Here is a 20,692-nt window from a genome sequence, read left to right on the forward strand (position 1 = left end):
TGGAGATACCCGTGCGACACGCACGGGTTTAAAAATAAATTACATACAAGATATTTATTAATGTTTTGTCAACAATCCATCATATAGCTAACTAACTCGTACGCTGATTGATCATATACATCTTCAGACTTTGGTCTTGGGATGAATGAGCCAGGAACATGTAGTCATACAAGTATTTTAATGTAGTTTCCCTAAACAAACAACATATATTTTCTTCACATTTCTCAAACACCACCCTCAGGCTCTACTCCTCCATGAGAATCTTATTCTCATTGCCGTTATCATTGACACCTCCTTCTATATCCTCATCTTTATCTTGAAGGCACGTCTTTCAGCCATCTGTCGGGAGAGCGTGACTCAATTATCTTTCAGCCAAAAAATATATAATTCCTGTGGAATATGTATTATGATTCACCAAAAGTCTACAATACTAACAGAACAACTCATACGTGGTTAAATTTCAAGGTTAATATCGCTATTTATTTTTATTCCTTTCCAACATATAGGAGCAAATTGTTCCAAACCGGCATGTATTTTAGAAAACCAGGATAGCAGCCTTGAGTGGAACAAGCAGCTCATTAATGAGTTATTGAGGTGTACTGCAAATAGTTAATTTAGATGGGAGAAACAAACTAACCTCTACATTATATAATTTGCCTCATCTTGGCTAATAAGTTTTGCAGATGACAGTGGTCTAGTAAACTGAGCAATATTCCAGAAACCAACATCAGGTTGGCTTGCAAAACAGTGCCTAGTAAAATATTCATGGAAAGAAGCAGGGCCCTTATCGTGTCACGGAAAAGCTACACCCTGATCGACTCCATGGGCGCGTGAGATGCAGCCTTAGCCTTTGCAGATCAACATTGAGTGCACAAGAAGCAGGCTCTGCAGATGTTTCAGCTTTTCCTTTCGTCCCGCAAGACAAGAAAAGTTCACAATAAACTTATGACAAAACTATCCATGCTAAGAAGATATCAACCTAAAAAGCACTTTTTATTGCGATTAGCTTTAATGCATCAGGAGGGTATTCTTCACAAAGATATCAAACAAGTATATAGAAGCATAAAGGTTGAACCAGATCTCTCAATAAAAGCTAACCTTTTCAGGATCCGTCTAAAGAAATACTTTTTCTCTGTAAGTCGATTTCTGATCTTTTGTTCAGGTAGTGCATCAAAGAACTGGCAAGGATTTTCATTGTTTTTATGCAGCCTGTCTAAAAACATTTTGTGAATGTAGGGACAATACCTATGAGCTTAATAGAAATGGAAGCAAAACCTTTAAGAACAGAATATATTTTAGATTTTTGAGCCTCAGGCAAAGCCAAATATGGTTCAACAATATTTGAATAGACTCATTTTCGTGATTCGTGATATTGCCTAACTATTTAAAGAATATCACATAACATTGCTATGTCCAATACTGAAATCTGAGCTATCATTAGATAGTGGACAGTGATATAATGGCAAGGCAATGAACAAAGTGCCATTGTATCCTGGTTTAAGCAGCAGAAACAGAAATCCTTTTTAGGTCATATGGCTACATCTTCAGGCTCAAATATTGGTCATTTAACTATCTAATATAATGGGCCCTTAACATTAAAGGCCACCATGACCAAGCGCGAGATCACAACACCTCAAGGAGTCGTTAGTTCCCCAGACCTCATTCAGCATGGAAAACAAATGAGAAAGAAAACAAGAACATAAGCATCACCCTACCAGGCAAAGCAAACATCCTATCAAATATTTCCCTACCGGGCAAAACAAACATCATATCAAATCTTTTCCTAACAGGCAAAGCAAATATCCTACGCATTGCTACGTTAGGTTTCAGTTATAGCAAAATAATTTAGAGCAGCAATTGCGTGAAATATAGCTGTGAGCTCATTTTTCGAATAACATGATTGACAGCTACAGCAGAATGGCTTGTCTAGTTCACCTATTGGTGCCACTCCTGTTGTCATTGCTTAGTTCTTCTACTTTCCTTAATTATGCACAAGAAAAATGGGACAACGAAGTAGATAAACTGTCGCAAGGGAAAAAGCTCCATTTCACAGCAGATGCTAACTTGCGAGGCATTGTCCCAAGAATATGGAGTTCCTGGATGTACCTGACTGCAGTGATATCCCCTTTAAAAATTCCTAAGTTCTCGTTTTTTTCCCTTGTTCATTTCTGCAGTAAGAAAATTACGATAACTAAACTCAAGAACCAGAAAGAAAAAAAAACAATATCATGACTGCCATGTATCTATTATCTATAGAAACAAGAATCAAAACCAGGAAATGGAAGAGAATCCTTCTGCATCCTTGAAAATTATAGATTTTATATCACTGGACTAAAAAAGCTTGCCAAAAAATCATATTATATCCTAAAACTGATAATAGCTACCTCACGAAATTTGTAGCCAGAAACATTACCTTGCTGTAGAGGCAGAGCTAGTTAACTGTGGCATTTTGTCAAACATCTTCAGGATGGAAGCAAATGAAGCAACAAAAGCTCCCTGCACCTGATGGCATTTTATCCGATACTGAAATCTGAGCTATCATTTCTAAACATTGGCACTGAAAACCCAAGTAAAATTAATTTTCACAGTATTCGAACTCAAGTGTAGATGGGAAGATTCGAACAAAATGAATAGAGTTCTCATTGTCCTGGGTGCCAACATATAGCTTATCTTTGTGGCAACATTGCATACAGATGATTTCCTAACATTAATGATCACTTGATGTGTTGCATTCAACATAAGTAATTGAGTTCAACTTACCAGTTGGCATTCGGAAACGAAACTCCACTGTCAGGCCAATCATCAAAGATAGGGATCTGACTGCTGCAGAGGGGCCAAAAAAATAGACAGATCAATTAAGTTTAACAACGTAGAGGATGGTGTATTTACTAAATCGTACCAAGACAATTTTAAATCTGAATATTGAACACAGTGCATCCCCATAATTCCAATAATGATTCACTTCAAAACCAAATGGATCGAACTTACAAACAATGATATTCGTTTGTTTGCGTGATGAATAACCCATCCTGCACAAATTCTGCTCAGCTCCATGGCAAAAAAAAAGTGCACATCCTCAAACCCTAGGTCTTGGAGAGAAGGATGTACCTAGGGGGCATCGCAGGGAGACCTCGGTGCAGAACAGGTGAAGAGATCATTTGAGCTGGAGCCTCCCTAGCGACCTTCTGCCTTGCACGGAGGCGGAATCAGCTACGGTGATGAGGACCAGCAGCACCGCCCCTTGCGGGATCGACTACACCGCTGGATGGCATCGATGTTGCGGACGAGGAGCCCTAGCCTTGTCCACCAGGTCGTCAAGATCCTCCTTCCCGCTCATCGCCGCGGGTTGCGTAGCAGGCGCTGCGCTCACGGTCTCCGCCTCCGCCTCAAGCTCGGGCTCGGGCACGGGCACGGCTGCCGCCACAGCCGAGGACACAGCCGCGGGCGGGTCGGGGGCGGCGGGCTGCGGCGCGTCGGGGGCCAATGCGCGGAGGCAGAGCGGGGCGCGGCGGTGCGCGGGGGAAGGAGGTGGACGCGGAGGGGAGCGGCAGCTGGCGCCGCGGGGGGAAGCGGTGTCAGAACGAGCAGAAACTCGGTCCTTGTTTAGTTCCCAATTTGGAAGTGGCAAAATTGGCATTTTGCCATAAATGCGACACTGTAGCGTTTCGTTTGTATTTATGAATTATTGTCTAAATATTCACTAATTAGGCTCAAAAGATTCGTCTCGCAAAGTACAACAAAACTGTGCAATTAGTTTTTGATTTTGTCTACATTTAGTACTTCATGCATGTACCGCAAGTTTGATGTGATGGGGAATCTTCTTTTTGCATAGTGCCAAAGTTGGGAGTTGGGGTGAAGTAAACAAGGCCAGAGAAATCAGCGAGCAAACGAAGTTCGGGGCTGTTTGGATAAAGTTGCGCCCTTACATATAGTTCGGATGCTAATTAGAAGGATTAAATATAAGTTAATTATAAAATTAATTGCAGAATTTCTAGGCTAATTCGCGATACGAATCTATTAAGCCTAATTAATCCATCATTAGCAAATGGTTACTGTAGCACCACATTGTCAAATCATGACTAATTAGACTTAATAGATTCGTCTCACGAATTAGACTCCATATGTGTAATTAGTTTTGTAATTAGACTATATTTAATACTTCTAATTAGTATTAAACATTCGATGTGACAGGTGCTAAAGCTTAGCTCGCGGGAGCCAAACAGGCCCGAAGAAGGGAACTGAAAGGGGAATGAAGTGAGTGGATTCAGTAGAGCAGTAGCGATTGATAACTGATAAACACCAAGGTTTCAGGTACAGAGATTCACCAGATCGATTACCATGACGGCTACTGCTTAACTAGAATACGTACTAGGGTTCGTACTTCTTCGATAATGACCACCAACAACCGGTCTGGTCCCATTACAAGCCAACTAAACGGTAAAAGTAACAATGAGCTGTTACAGCTCTATCGGCGTTACTATTGACGGTCTGAAACACGGGTGAAAGCTACAGAATGGAAGGGAAACGTTCTCCGCCGTCGGATGAAGGATGGACGGCTCGCTGAAAGTCGCTGAAACGTTTTAAGTGGCGCCGACTTTGCTTCTGAAGAACTGAATGAACTGAATGGCTTCTTAACTGAATGGCTGGTGTCCATCTGAATGAACTGCGCTCCTGACAAGCGGCGAGGGGAGCGGGCGGAGGAGGAGGGAGGCCTGGAGCGCACTGATGGCGGCGGAGGAGGGTGAGTGACGTCGATGTGGTGGGAGGCGCGTGAGTTTTTATGCGGTGGAGGCGGCGGCGTCCAAGTGCGGAAGGAAAGGAGGGGCAGATTGAGGGAGATGGGCGGCGTGATTGGCGGGCGGGACAGGCGCGAGTATGGCGGGCGGCTGGGCGGGTAGCTGCTAGCGCGGTGAAAAGAATAGGCGTGATTTGGCGGAATCATTTTCTATCAATTGATTTTTTTTGTCCGGGGGTTCTTTCGTCACACCCCAATCCTAGCCCTAGCAGGTGGATCCTCTGTGAGGGGTAGGACAGAGGGGTAGGGGATCTAAATCTAGGTAAAAATTATTTTCAATTCTCTCCCTCTTTATAGTATAGATAATCGCCACATGGTCAGAATGACTAATGTGCGGATACCCCGTTTATTTGACGTATCAATTGAAGTCCAGAACAGTCATATTGAAGTTACTACACATGAATTAAAATTTAAAACTAATCTTACAGATAAGGGATCAATTGAATGGCAGTTCTGGACCGGTGATAGTACGAGGAATGAAATAGATATATCCTGTACTGACAGGTAGTACAAACAAAGTATTCACTGAGACCTCTTTGGATGTCCAAGTGCTATATTTTAATTCTGCTTCCACGTTTTTTGTGGTTGGGACTTGGTAGTGCTAAAGCTTGGAGGCACCTAATGTCTAAATCTCAAATGTGGATGGCTGTCGTATAATCTAATATAAATATGTGGTGTGACTTTCTCTGTTTACTTTATAAAAAGAAGGGGAAAATAGGATGTATAGTATACCACCAAATCATATACGTAGTAGCAAATAAAGTCTTTAGAACTCCAAAAAAGGTTGATGGTCCATACCTATCAAGAACATCTTCTCGTTGCATGGTAGAGAGCAGACCATGAGTGCACATCAGCAAAGAACGGTATCCGTGATAGTTGATACCCAACTTCGGCCTTCCGGATAACATTTGTTGGTTCATCTGCATAATTTTTGAAAACTTTTCTCGTAACTTGTCCCTGATAGATCAGAAAATACTTCGTAGGACCAGAAAAGAATACTACAAACAAGAAGAACAGGACCTTGTCATATTCTTCTGATAACAACAAAAAAGAATAACAAATGAAGCTCAATCATATATGTAATAACAATCTACAGATCCAAACATCTATGACCAGCCTTATTTCCTCCTCCATTATACCCATTGGAGGAATAACAAATGAATTATGAGTAGATTGAGGTCATCTCGTTCAAGATATGCTGGGAAAAACATGAAGTTGATCTTTCCAAAAAAAAACAGGTAGAAATGTAAAAGAGGGCTCCCTCAATACAGGCTTAATTAGGAGAGCATACCCAAAATCGACTAGGTATTTGCACATCTTTCCATTTCCTGTAAACATGAATAATAATATGGTAAGAGCATGAAGTCATTCCTATTATAGTTATAGCACAGAAAAGGCCATTAAACATGTAGGCACTACGGGAACCGTAAATTTGCCGAGTGTTTTTTCTTTGCCGAGTGATTTTTTTCGGACACTCGGCAAACAAGCTATGTGCCGAGTGCCGAGCCAAAAACGCTCGGCAAAGAGGGGCTTTGCCGAGTGTCTTGACACTCGGCAAAAAAAAAATTTAAAAAAACTTTGCCGAGTGTCCAGATCGGAACACTCGGCAAATGTCAATAGTATATCTCTTCCCCGGCTCCCTACCCAGCACCCCACCCTCCCAACGCGCCCCTCCTTAGCTTCCTCCGCGCAACACTGCCCGACGCCCCCCTCCTCTTCCTCCTCGCAACACCGGCCCCCCACCTCCCTCTTTTCGCCGCCGGCTAGCCGCCACCGCCGTTGCCCCTTCCCTCCCTCTCCCTCTCCTACCGGCACCCCTCCCCCTCCTCTCCCCTCCTCCCTCCCTCGCGCGGCCGGCCCCTCTCTCCGACGGCGTCTCCGGCCGCCGCCCCGCCCCTCTCCCCAGAACCAACCGGATCCGGCCGCCGCACCGCCCCTCCTCCCCGGATCCGGCGGGGACTCGCGTCGGGGGCCCCGGGAGCGGCGGCGTGGAGATGTGGTGGTGGTGGTGGTGGCCGGCAGGAGGCAGCTCGTGGTGGCCGGCGGGAGGGAGCTCGTGGTGGTCAGCGGGCTGTGGTGGTGGTCGGCTGTGGTGGTGGTGGCCGGTTGTGGTGGTGGCAGCGGCGGCGGCGGTGTGGATGGTGGTGGCGGGCGTGGATGGTGGCCGGCTGTGGTGGTGGCGGCGGCGGCGGCGTGGATGGTGGCGACGTGCTGGTGGTGCGGCCGACGGTGTCGGCGTGCCTTTTTTTTTATTTTCTTCGAAAAAATGGTTTGCCGAGTGTTTTCTGGGCACTCGGCGAAAGCTTTGCCGAGTGCCCGACCGAAAACACTCGGCGAATGCTACTTTGCCGACTCAAATTTTGCCGAGTGCCAGATGCCGAGTGTAACACTCGGTGAATTTGTTGCCGAGAGTATTTTAGGTTTCGCCGAGTGCCCCTGGCACTCGGCATAAAACCTGTGTCCGGTAGTGAGGCATGCTAACCTGAATCATCAACAGGCAAGATCGACGGAGGCTCTTGTGACATTTTCTGCAGCAGATGTCATACCAGCCTGTCCTATAATCTTTAGTATATTTGTACTCGATATACCAGGACAAAACTCTATGCTATTGGAGAAATAAATATGGAATACAGTTCTTTCATTAGTGAAATGCAGGGAAACTTTGAAATGTTAATTTGATTTTGAGCAGCTGAGGCCCAACCCGTTCCATTAACATGTTACAATAAGAGTAAATCCAAATTAGCAGAGAACATTCATGGTTATATTACAGCAAGTGCAAGAATTCACGAGTGTTAAACTTCTGGCTTTGCCAGGAAACTACCATGTAACTTAACATATCACTAAATACACTAGAACTACCTTAATCTCCATTGACTAGAAAGAAAACGATGTCACATAACTTACTGGGGATTATGCCTGCAGATGGTGGACTCTTCCCCATCCCCTAGAAGAATTTTCCTCCAGAGAAAGAATAACTATCACATATGTGCACATTAAATAGGAAGAAGCATCCATTGCTAAGGTAGTAGACAATCAAATTAGCACTCATACTTCAAAGTGAAACCACATACCTCTTCTTGAGTAGCTTTCGTGATGTTTTTTTTTTCGCTTGAAATTTAGCACTCTTCAATGCAGAGCGCAACCTGAAAACACAAATCAACTTATGCAAATTAAACAAATTAGGGAACATACAGATCTCTTCCACTTCGCCGTGCCAATTACTTCATGTGCCGCTCCTCCAATGACAGCAAGGTTGCCTGCACGAACTGAGCTTAAAAAAAAATTTCATCAAGCAACGGGGCAATGAGCTTCAAAAATGGCCAGCTGTCGTGCCAAGATTGGAGTGTTTGAGCAATTGCATAGCGCCCTTTGAAGCAAATGTTCAACCTCCTAATGTGCGCCCTGTGATGATTTTAGCGTACCCAAGGTGAGGAATGACGACACAAGACCCATTGTAGCAGTGATGGAACAAAGGCCATTAGAGAGCGAAACAGAGGAAGAAATCAATTTCCAGCGGGAAGGAGATCATCGATGCCAAAGAGGTTGTGGTGTGTCCCGAGAACATATTCCCCTTTGTTTTTTTCCAAATAATCCCAGAATTAAAGTTTTTCATAGAAGTATAGAAATAATAAATTAATTAAAATATTGTAAATTAAGTGTAATTAAGGATCCACAGTGAGTCCAAGCAGATATTAGGATTAAGTAAAATTAACAAAATGGTTGTCATATGGTTTTGGAATTAACTAAATAATAGTCCCTGTCAAGTATATATAAATAAATATTTAAATTTTTTTGAAAGGCAAAATTGTGGGGAAGTTCCCAGAGTACTTCAAATTTTAAATTATAAAGAGGCATAATTACAAAGAGTGGCCCCATACCTACACATCGAGGGAGAGGGAGAGGGAGAGGGAGGGAGGGCATTAGATTACGGGTGTGTTTGACAGAGCTAATAGAGCAGATTCTCTGTTGAATACAGCAGGAACTCTGCCGAATAGTTTTTCAGAGAGAAGTGATTTTCTACTGATTTTGTGAAGTGATTCTCTGAAATGAACTAAGTGGCTGGGAGCTGAAAAAAGTAGCTTTGAATGATTCCGTGAAGTGATTCTCCATCTTGATTTTAAGAGTTTATGTTGGAGAATAAAAAAGAATCACTTTCAACCACAAAATCACTTTTCTCAGAGAATCATCTCCCATAAAGAATCACAACCAGATGGAGCTCTACCAAACAGACCCTACATAGTATAATGTAGCCATTGTACAATTGGGGGTATGAGCTCTTCCTCACTCTTAAAAGTTTATCCTCCTCCTAACACTAACCATACCTCTCTCGAAAATCTTACTGTTATGTATTTTCCAGATTTCCCAAGCAGTAATAATCATGATCACCATAAAAAACGGCAGCGCTGATGCATGCATTGGAAATGATCCTTTCATGGATGAAAGATGCACTGTCCCACCTGATGCTAAGTTTGCTCCAGCAGGCAGTGGAGAAGCTACAATAAAAAAAAAGATGGTCTTTGCCTTCTTCCACTCCATCTTGACATAAATCACAATGCACTCCTGATTGAACATTATAGTTGTGGCACTTCAAAATATTTGTGGTGTTTAGCCGGTCCACAGCCATATGAAGAATTTCAGCCTTGGCGTGCATTTTGACTTCCAAACCAAAGAGAAGGTTCTAGGTGCTTGCAGACCTTGATAAGACAATCTGTACATTTTGCTGGATGTATAAGCATTGCTACCCCATAAGAAAGTCCACTCATCAGATGTCGTCTCATCATAAGGAATATTGGATAGGATGGCCTACATATTTTGGAGTTCCTCGTATGCTTGCTCTGATAAGGTGTTGACGGCAGTTAGCACGCAAGTTTGAACTGCAAGCGCACGGATCAGTTATAATTTTTCCCTTAGAGTATTCCCCAAGGTTCATCAATCCGTGGAAATAAGGTTACAAGATCTAGACTAAGTAAGCATCAGGAAACATGATTCGAGTTGCAAAGTGATTGTGAATAGGCATGAATAGATATGGATAGATAAGAAGCATGAGCAGATGTGAACAAGAGGTAACTCATCTAGAGCAAAGCCTAGACTATGCATATGTTGTAGTTCTAGCTAGATGGTAAGCAAACACATGGTTCTCATTCAAAACATCTTTAAACCACCACCTCCGGTCTGACCCCCAAAAACCTCCACCTTACATAGCATCAGATCCTGTCACGATCCTACCTATCAGTGCAAGCAGTCTAAGGGCATGAACATAAAGCACATATCTAGTGTTATGATAGATCAGGCATGCAATTCTAGTCACCATGAATACAAGAACACCCTATGCAATCTACTACATAAATAAATTGGAATAAGCAAACTCATAACAGGAGAAATCATAAAAGGAGACATATAGATCGCTATTGAAGCGGAACCAATCTATTACTTCACCATGAATGATTGTTCATCACAAGATCTCCACCGAGGCCATACCCACGACTTGTGAATCCTAGCTCTAGAACTCCAGTGTAGATCTTCCTCTCAGGGTAATCACGCTGGCAAGAGCCTAGCCTAAGCTAGCCTTCAAACAACTGCACGGCCCTCAGCTCTCTGTAGATGATTGTCCCTCAAGTTCCTCGGCTCCTTCTATTTCGAATCTTCAATCCAATCTGCGTGCTCGATGAAATATCGGGGTATTTATAGTCTGGAGAGGCCGTCATCCAAAAGGCAAGTCTATTTGGTGAGGGAAAGGCCTAGGCCGATTGGCTTGGGGGGTTTAGGCCGATCGTTCTGGCCCTTCCTTTTACCCCCTCTCGTCCAGCTTCGTCGCCTGGTCTTCTCTGATGTTTGGAAACTTATTTTTACTTGCATGCGGGCTTGGCACGTCGATAGCCTCGGGATAAGTATGGATCTTGATATCTTTCCAAATTCCTGCTTGCTTCCATCTTTGATCCTGAAGTGAACTTACCACATCTTGTGAAACTTAGTCCCTAAGTATTCTTGGAGGAGTCCTCGCCAAAGATGAGCATGAACGGGGCCCAGGGACCCTAGGCCGATCGGCCTACGCCCTTTTTGGACCTCTAGCCTTCGTCTTTCTCTGGGTTGTTGCTTGTTCTGAGCCTCATCCAATTATGCTCCAATTAAGTTCAATTTTCTATGAAAACAGAATGTCCTCCAAAATACAATGCATATGCAAAAATGATCCGATTATTGAGTATGATCAATAGTTATGATATCATTTGTATGTCAATATTGAAGATAAACAGGAGTAAAAGTGTGTAAATAACGAGCGTCAACACAAGGGGAGAGTAAAAATGGATGCAAGGTCTGTTGCCGCCACGACAGCTTTGACAGAGATCTTTTGATTGCTTGTAAAGGAGAACAGCCGAGGACAAGTGTCTCATAACACATAGTCAGACAAAGATCCTCCTAGAATAATACTGTGGATCCATCTCGCATAATGCATTTGGCAACTCCTCTGTACAGTACATTTAATCTTAATATGTGTTTCCACCAAAAGGATCCAACCTCTCTTGCTGCATGAGGAACTTTATCCCTGTAATAAGATGACCAAATAAAATTCACCCAGTAAATATCTAACTTTTGTAGGAAAAGCTAGAAAATCAGTATGTAGCTAGTTATATTTTCAAAAGTGTTAGGAAGAAAAGGAGCTAAATAAATTGTTAATATAAAATCTAATTCATAATAACTAATTTTTAGATTAAAATTTGAAAAAACGGAGAGTCTATATTGAATATACTATGAGAACAAATAAGGGACACTGCCGAGGGAATGAAGGATTTGTAGGAGTACAAATTGAAGTAAAACATAATATTCATGCACCATGTTTTGTTGGTTTCACGGTTTTATCCCAAACTAAGGGAGACTAATAACTACTGATCAGCAAGGATGACGTAGAAGCATCATCATGAAAAGGCATATGCAACTTTTTGATAAATTTCAGAAATTATGTATTGATTGATTGTAAATTTACGTCATCTTAGATAAAGATTTCTAAAAAGATAAAACAGCAAATCTAGTCGTGCTATTTTCTAGGCTTCACCATGCTAGTTCCTAGTATATGGCTAATTTTCAAAAGCTTGCCCACATCATGAGCGATTTTTGAAAGTCGCCTATTAAAGAAGTGCCATAGGTTTGTTTTTTACTCCCTCCATCCCCTTGAAAAGTGCCAATCCTAATGTTCAAAAATTCTAAAAAATATAATCCTAAGAATTGGCCCATAACTACCCGCCTCATTAAGTGGTCAAGTTTGATTTGCATGCCAAAATTAACTTCTAACCATATTTTTAGGAAGTCTGGTTAGTGGCATGTAGCCAACACATTAGAGCACGTGAGTCTTTTAACGCCGCCGCTAATTTATATTCCGTACGACTTACTCCCATTTTGGTATGTCCTCTCGGCCGGAGAAAAGACTCCTGCATGCTGTGCCGTTAGTACTAACCGTACGTATACGTAGGCATGCGCACGCCATAGCCACAGCTCGCATGTTGCCCACAAGAGTAGTTCGCACCACGGCCAGGGCCAGCGCAACTCTCGGACGCGATTGATCGATGGGGCCGCGCTTGTGACGCGCAGCTCCTAGTTGGTGTCGACACTTCAAGGTCGTGACCCGCCTAACCAGGGACGACAGGACCAAACCGGACACAATCGGAGCCTCTCGCCGCGCAGCTATCTTTAGCACTGGCGCGCTGTCGTAGGTACAAAAGTTCTGCAGCGCCCGCTCCTCCTCTTCAGTTTAACGCATCCTCTCAGCTCAACTGCATGCATCATGGCGATATCCCGAAGCAAGTCGTGATCGATCGATCATGGCGATGGTTATGGAGAACCAGCAGCCGCTGGCGCGGATGCCGCTGGTCCCGGCGCCACCCGTACCCCCTCCACCGCCGCCGCTGCCGCAAGCGTACAAGCACCGGTGCAAGGTGTGCAAGAAGGGGTTCATGTGCGGGCGCGCGCTGGGCGGCCACATGCGGGCGCACGGCGTCACCGACGACGGGCTCAGCGCTGACGACGCCCTCGACGACGACTCGGTCCCGTGTGGCGGCGGCGACTCTTCGGAGGCGGGCAGCGCGTCGACGGCGACGGCGACGGTGAAACGCATGTACGCGCTCCGCACCAACCCGGGCCGGCTCAGGAACTGCAGGGTGTGCGAGAACTGCGGGAAGGAGTTCACGTCGTGGAAGTCGTTGCTCGATCACGGCCGGTGCAACTACGACGAGGAGGAGGGCGACTTGGACGGCAACATCGGCGACGCCGACAATGATGGCGAAGAGGGAGAGGAGCTGGCGTTAGCCTCAGGTTGGTCCAAAGGAAAACGCACGCGCCGCGCCAAGGTGATGGTCGTCGGAAATGGTTTCATAACCGATGAGCAATTGCCAGCCCCATCGAGCGAAGAGGAGGATCTCGCCAACTTCCTAGTCAAGCTATCATCGTCATCGAGCGCTACGCAGCCCCACGTCATCATTGAGGATGATCAGGAGTCGTGCGTGGTGAGCAAGGATGCGCAAATGAATCAGCTTCTCGTGCCGCAGCCTATCTCGATGATAGCCCCTGTGCCACAGCTGAAGCTGCTGGCTCCACCACAGGTGCTACCACACCATGTCTCCACCGTGCCTCGTGGCATGTTCGAGTGCAAGGCGTGCAAGAAGGTCTTCACTTCTCACCAGGCTCTCGGCGGGCACCGTGCCTCCCACAAGAAAGTCAAGGGGTGTTTCGCCGCAAAGCTAGAAAGCAACCGCAACGATCCTCCGCAACCCATCGTCTCCTCTGCCAGTGACAAGGTCATTGTCGACGCCATCCCAGCCATGGTCGGTACCGAACGGAACCCTACCAGTGTCAATGGCAACGCGGAGGGTGATGCAGTCAACATTGGAACCTCCGTAGTTGCCATGGCCACTGCAGCACCTGAAATGGCCGTCGACGAGGTGCCGGCGCCGTCCACCGCTGCACCATTCAAGAAGAAGGGGAAGGTGCACGAGTGCTCCATCTGCCATCGCGTGTTCATGTCGGGGCAAGCCCTCGGTGGCCACAAGCGATGCCACTGGCTCACGACCGGCGCCGGTGACCCCAACGCGGCGGTCGCGAAGCTCCAGCCGTTCGTCACCCAAGACCACGTCATGCACGCCATGTGCCAGCAGCTCACCCTCGGGCGCCCGATGTTCGACGCGTCCGACACGTTCCTCGACCTCAACGTGCCATCGAACCCATCGGCGGAGCCAGCCGCCGCGAGACAAGCGGCCGAGCTGAACGACAGCGTGCTGAGCCTCAACGCGCCGGCGTCGTTGTACATGCACTCGTGGGCGGGGCACAGCAATGCGAGCAATATGAACAACAGGGCGACGAGCGGCCACTATGACGCGGCGGAGGCCACGGCCACGGAGGACGAAGCGGATAGCAGGGGCGCGAAACGAGCCAAGATCCGTGACCTCAAGGACATGAACATGGGTGGGGAGTCCTCGCCGTGGCTTCAAGTCGGCATTGGCCTGCCGTCCAAGATCGACGAGAAGGCTACTCAGGCGTGAGGTGAAACAGCATATCAGTCATTATTTTTGCTTCATTGACTATACATATCGAAAGCACTTACTTGTACTAGTCGCATATATGAATATATATAATGATCAGCATGTATGTATATGAGTATTTGGTTGTTATATGAGTATGAGGGATCAAATTAACCTGTACGTCCAACCTTCGGGGAACGTATTGCTAGGGGCCTGTAAATAGGCTTGAAAGCTTGTTTCCAGAAGGTATCCTTACTGTACGATTCTTTTGAAGAGCATTGGAATCATCCATGGTTTATTTTCCTCAGATTCTCCACTATGCCATTCGTTAACTATTTTAATATTGGTTTATCAGCAGTAGTTCTAAGTAATAATATATGTAAGTTGATCTCTTATTGTTTTCAGCTTTTTTTTATTCCTTCATCTTTCAATTGTATGAAGCAAATGTAAAAGGAGCCAACCAAACAAAACTGCCTTTTTTCCGGTGATCATAAATTTCTTGTGGTAATCAAAGAATGCAGAATAAGAATGCCGCGCCAAAAAAGATTATTAGCGAATAATGATATGCACCTCAGTGACATATTTAGTATAGTTCTTTCTCAAAATATAGTGGTATGATTGGCAATGCTGCAGATACAAAAAAAATTACATGCCGACGACTTAAACAACGATGACGACCAATTCCTTGTGTTGCCTATTTCCAACACATTGCTGATTAAACATGCAAAATCATGTCCTCACACAATGAGTCAACTACCGGCTGGTCTGCCTCCGTCGGCGCTCTTACCCTCTAAATCTCATGGTGCATCATGGTTCGCAAAAAAAAAAAAAAAAAAACTCCTCCCACAATGTCCACTCTCTATTTTTCATGATGGAATAAAAATATATCCTACCCTCTAAATCATATAATAGCTATGATCGCACAACGGTATAGTTCTAGAAACATTCCAAAAAGAACAGTTCACCCACATGATGTGTATGAAGACTTGAGTAGCACAAATTCGGCAAACTAGCGATAGCTCAGTGGTGTGGCGGTCGTTGGTTGTGCCCACCGGCCAGGGTTCAAACCCTGGTATTTGCACCCAAAAAACCCCCTCATTGTGCTTGCTGGCTTGGGCTGCTGGTGCATCACCGGCCTAGGTTACGATGCGTTGCGCCCGCATGTGTAACGGTGGTCGCTGACCCAAGTTCAGTTTGGCCCTAAATGGGCATGGGTTAGGGTTCGGGGATTTTCTTGACTGGGGTCATACGGTCCCTTCTTAATGCAATGTCGTGGGAGCGGTTCTTCCTCCACCGGTCGAGTTTTTTTCATGACAGTTGTTTTCCGAATGCCACACCCCTAAATGGCTAAATTCATATATCGAATCTTATTTTAGTGGGAGATGAGGTCATTGTCATAAAAATGGAGCAGGATGTGACGATAGCATATACCTTGCACTGGTATGATGGATGAGTCGTTTGTAGGAGGTTGGCCATAGTGCAAAACTGCAAATGAGGCATGTGGCACAATTGATTAGAATTGAGTCGAGCCAGAGTAAGGTTATGAATGTGAAAAGGCTGATCTGATAGATGAAAAAACGATGTTTGTTCTTCTTGTAATGATACGCATTGGCAGGAAGGAGAGGTAGGAGGCCAGATGCCTCTTGTGCTGGGGCTAGGGCGGGAAAACGGCACTCCATTTTGGTTGAAAAATAAAGAAAGGCCTGCCAACGCACGTGCAGGGCATGCTACCCAAAATAAAACCCATAAAAAACATTCCGTTGCCGGGACTCGAACCCGGGTCTCTCGGGTGAGAGCCGAGTATCCTAACCAGCTAGACTACAACGGAAGATGCAATGGCCACTTGTCATCTCCTTTTTCTTCTGTTACCAAAGGGCCACCAATTACAAGGGTTCAGCCAGGTTCAGCATCCACGATTTTCCATAGCAATCGGTAACTGCACGGCAGACATGTTTTGACACGAGAGCATCGGTGACTGGACAAAGCGAGCTGGAAGCCTGTGAGAGGAAAGAGGAGACGCTTGCAAGCTCGTCGCTCAGCCGCGTGACCGCGTCGGGTGCAGTCTGACTAGGACGCTGCGGATCCAAAGCACCACTCCAGTCATCACACTCGCACATCCACACTCACATCTTGACCGATCCATGCGTGCATGCAATCTCCTATTCCTCGCCTCATCCATCAGTTGCTAAAGCCAAGGAGGCCATTACTTCCCCCCCTTTGACGACGGCTCCCGTAGTAAAGGCCCCCTCGGTCAGAATTCAGAAACGCTGCGAGCAAACGAAGAGATAGCAGGCTAGAGCTAGCAGTTCACTCGGGTCTTCAGTCGCCTGGCACTGAATCCCGAGTACATTGGTGTGGCTTCTTCAGCCTGGAGTCTTCCTTTGACCATCGAGTCCCTGGTCATAATGCACGCACTTTCCGTGCGTGACAGTTGCCCGCACAGCATCTCGGTGCCACACTGCCACTACTGAGTAATGAGTATGCAATGACCGATACCCCCTTGCTGCACAAGCTTGTGTGACAAGGGACCAAACACCACTAGGGAGTTCCAAGTTATATAAAGAAAATACCTGTGGCCTTATTCTGGGCCTTCGCTGTCACTGCCTAGGACTAGGAGTGAATCTTTAGCTGCTGGTTAGCATGAGAGACGCTGTAGATGACCATATGATCATGCTGAAGAATATCAGACCACCCGTTGGCCTGACCCATGCTCCATTTGGCATCGTTCTGCACTGCACCAGCACGCACGCTATAAAACCTTCAGCATAATCGTACTAGTTCTTCACACGGCTTGCTAGTCTGACCCGCTGAATATCATCTCCTTCAAGGGCTCAAGGCTGCAACTGCTTCCCCCCACATCACGCAAGTAACAGCCGACACAGCCTAGCCTGCCATAACAGCGAATAATTAGCTTCCAAAATTCAGAGCGCCAGATAAATTTAGGCGCTAGCAGGCAGGGCAGGCCTCGAGCCCTCAATTGGCTCGGCTTCAACGAGTCCACGTCCACCGTCCAACAGATCCAGCCGTGCAGGCCACTGAGACCAGTCCACACGCACGACGTCAGCTCTCTGCTTGAAGACGGCGGGCGCAGGCACGGCCCCCAGCCAGCAGCAGCTACCAGTGGCGCCGCACGCGTCAGCAGTGTCCCGTTTGGATCTTTGTCCGCTGAACGGCAATAATCACCTACCTTGCCTGCACAGCCGATCGAGCACAACGTCTGTGCTTGTACCCGGCGTGCCTCGCTCCACCAGTTGTCCGGTTCAGCTCGCCACGGAATCACGGATCCAGGAGCCGGGAGCCGTGGCGATTTGCGGTGTACCGCGCGCTGCCATCCTGTCATTCGGTGCACCAAAGTACGAGTACGGCCAGTATATGTGGCAGTTGTAGAGCTGTGCTGTGCGCTCGCTGGATTGCGTAAAAGGGCACCAAATCAGCAGTATCCTGGCATCCTGCAGCTAGGAAAAGATCATCATTCACAAATTAAAAAAAGCAAAAGGGCCTAAGAGATAGAACGAGGAAAGGTGGGTCCGGAGAAGGAAACGAAATTCTCCTCCTTGTTTCCTTTCGTGCATCGGCACATTACTGAAACGTTAGCCTTTTTCGACCTCACCCGCGTCGTCTGCACCACCAACAACTAAAATGCAACAAAGCCAGTGGAGCCAAGCCGCCGCTTGACTTTGAGCGAGGCGAGACGAGACAAAGGGAGCGACCCGTTCGAATTGATTCCCGGCCGCGGCCAGGCCAGGCCCCTCCCTACGCAAGCGGCTCGACCGAACGAGCGAGCGAGCGAGCGCATGGCTCGCCGACGCAGTCACCTACGCCCAGGCAAGCCGGTTCGTACCTGGTGGGGGTAATCATGTGGATTTGTCCGCTCATCAGCGCGGTGATCGGCCATATGTGACCCACACGATCAGTGGAAAATAAAAAAAATGTGCACAAACATGGACATAAAAAGGCTTCAGATCGAGAGCACCAAAAGCGTTGCCACCGTACGTCCCAGATATGCCGCTGTCTCGCTCGCTGCTGATGTGAAAAAGCTGGAAACACTCTGCATCGCTGGTGCTGGCTATACCATCTCGACCTGGATGCCATCCTCGCAGACTTGGAAGCAAATTAAACGCGTCCGTTTCACTTGCCAAAGTAAATTCCGTAGTTGTCCAGTCGTGAATTGAGGATGGATGTGCTGGCTAGTAGTATAGCAACGTCGCCCTACTATTAAAATTTGCCACAAAAATGGCTTCTAAAATGCATTGGCATCTTATTTACCCAACTACTGTATTTTGCCACGCTTTGATTATATTCTCTAAACTTTGGTTTAGTCCTCCCTACGAGGCTACGACCACCCTGCTGCCTCCCAGCGCTCCATTTCTTTGCCTGCATCTCATTCTCCATTGAAATGGGTATTTGAGTATTTGACCAGTAATGTCGTTTGAGTTCATTTACATAATCAATTATATTCGCAAGACCTAAGGAAAATTCGGAAGTCTATACTGACCTAAGAAAGCTTTTCCTATGTTCGACTCATGACACTGGTTTTCTGATTTTTTTATTTTTGTTTTGATTTAGGTTGGAGTAAATTGACTTGGCTTTCATAGGATGTTAGCGGGTGTCAAGGCTCCAACCCTGTTTCCATAGCAACATTGTGGTGCTTTAGCCAACTGAGCTATACTTAGTTCTTTTTTTTCTTACTTTGGTTTGGGGAGAGTGACTATGATCTCATAAAGAAAACCTCATGGAACATACTTTGGCATATGTTAGATTGCTTCTATGTGTAGTTGTGCACTAATTTAGCGGGCTCCAATCCAAGGCTCATTACGATGCCCATCGGTTATAGGACGCACAAGTGCGTCATCGTGACGCAATGGTACCTTCGGTGATCCCTTCTCTACTAGGCATTTGTGTGTGCACGGATTGTGAGCAAGGGGAGCATTGGGCGTTCGCGTAAGACAATAGGATTGGTCAGATACTGGACAATGGCTTTTTTTCGAATTTTATATATGTGTCTATAGATCTTTGATGCTTTGGATGCGTGCTTGAGTGCGCCCAACAGTAGGGTAGTTCCAGACTGAACACTTTTGTTTCTGCTGAATTTTGGCGCGTTATTCGTGTTTTAATGCGCTCGGTCACTACTAAGACGTGGAAGGGGGTGTGCATGGGGCGCAAGAAACCCAACGTGCATGGGAGCATTGGTATCGTGCGTAACGTGTACGTTAGCCATGTGTTTCTGGCTTGTATTAAAAGAAACTACTTATTATACCATTATGTACGAAAAGGATAATATTAATTTTTTTTGTTTATAAGTATTTTAAAGTTCGAACACGAAAACTTTATTAAATTTCACGCTACCTAAATTGGTTAACTATAATTTTATATAAGTGGATTTTCAATAAAAGCCTACCTTATGTCATTGCACTACTGAAAAACTAAGCATTGGTCCTAACTCTTGGTACCGGTTGGTTTTTAACACGGTACTAATATGAGCATTAGTACCGGATCTAACAGCTAGTTCCTCAGGAGCCCCCCATGACCCCTTTTAGTACCGGTTGGGAGCTCCAACCGGTACTAAAGGTCACCCAAGATCTTTAGTATTGGATGGAGGCTCCACCTGGTAATAACCCCTAGTCCCAGCACCCACCCCGCGCGCCTCCTTATCCGCTCCCCCCTTCCCCCATGCGCCGTCCCTATCTCTCCCATTCCTCTCCCGTCGCCCCCCTCCCCCTCCCCCTCCCCCCCCCGCCCCCACCCCCTCCCCCTCCTCTCTCCCGCAATCTCTGCTGCCCCTTCCCTTCCCCCTCTGCTCGCAACCACACTGGCAGTGAGGAGCGGCAGTGGGGCGAGGTGTAGGGCAGTGCTTGGGTGGCGGGGTGAGGTGCGAGGCGCGCAGAGGTGCTTGGGGAAGCAGCGGCGACGCGCGGGGGAGCGGCAGCCAGCCGGAGGCGGCGGGGCACAAGGGTGGGGCAACGGGCTGAACGCGGCGGCGCGTGGGGCACATGTATTTTCTCTCCCTCCCTCTCCCTCTCCTACACCTCACCTTCCCTCCCTTCCCTCCTACCGCGCCCATGCTCCAGCGGCGGCTGGATTCGGCGGGGCAGTGTGGTAGCGGCGGCGGGAGGCAGCGGGGTGCGGCCGGCCGGATCCGTCGGGGCCGCGGATGTCAGCGGCCGGCGGGGCGGCGGCGACCAGATCCGGCGAGGTGCGATCGATGGGATGCAGGTCACGGGGGAGGAGCAACCAGCGCCGATGAGGCGCGGTGGCGGGGCAGCCGGCGCACAGCCAGTGGGATGCGGGCCAGGCGGCCGGCCGGATTTCTTTTTTTTTATTTTTTAATACCCCTTTAGGGTTAGGAACAGGTATATTAGGGTTAGGAACAGGTATTGAAGACGTTTTTCCCGGC

General features: G+C 46.7%; 1 protein-coding gene, 1 long non-coding RNA gene and 1 other non-coding gene across 9 annotated transcripts; 1 reads left to right on the top strand and 2 right to left on the bottom strand.

Annotated features, from left to right (window-relative positions):
- LOC101758154 lies at window positions 1-3,544 on the bottom strand. Of its 7 annotated transcripts, XR_002676697.1 has the most exons (4): window positions 3,109-3,544; window positions 2,761-2,823; window positions 2,414-2,502; window positions 1-2,168 (listed from the first exon to the last, which is right to left on the bottom strand). It is a non-coding gene; the product is annotated as an uncharacterized LOC101758154 (long non-coding RNA). The 7 variants fall into 7 exon arrangements; XR_002676695.1 differs by having other exon boundaries at window positions 2,414-2,823; XR_002676699.1 differs by having other exon boundaries at window positions 1-1,213; window positions 2,107-2,823.
- Window positions 3,545-12,606: 9,062 nt separating this feature from the next.
- On the top strand, window positions 12,607-14,319 carry LOC101782881. The gene has a single exon (XM_004955061.1). The coding sequence runs from the start codon at window positions 12,607-12,609 to the stop codon at window positions 14,317-14,319; it is 1,713 nt and encodes a 570-aa protein (XP_004955118.1).
- A 1,734-nt stretch (window positions 14,320-16,053) lies between these two features.
- On the bottom strand, window positions 16,054-16,126 carry TRNAE-CUC. The gene has a single exon. It is a non-coding gene; the product is annotated as a tRNA-Glu (tRNA).
- Between the last annotated feature and the right edge of the window lie 4,566 nt (window positions 16,127-20,692).

This window comes from Setaria italica, chromosome I, assembly GCF_000263155.2.
Source record: "Setaria italica strain Yugu1 chromosome I, Setaria_italica_v2.0, whole genome shotgun sequence".
Classification (NCBI taxonomy): Eukaryota; Viridiplantae; Streptophyta; class Magnoliopsida; order Poales; family Poaceae; genus Setaria; species Setaria italica.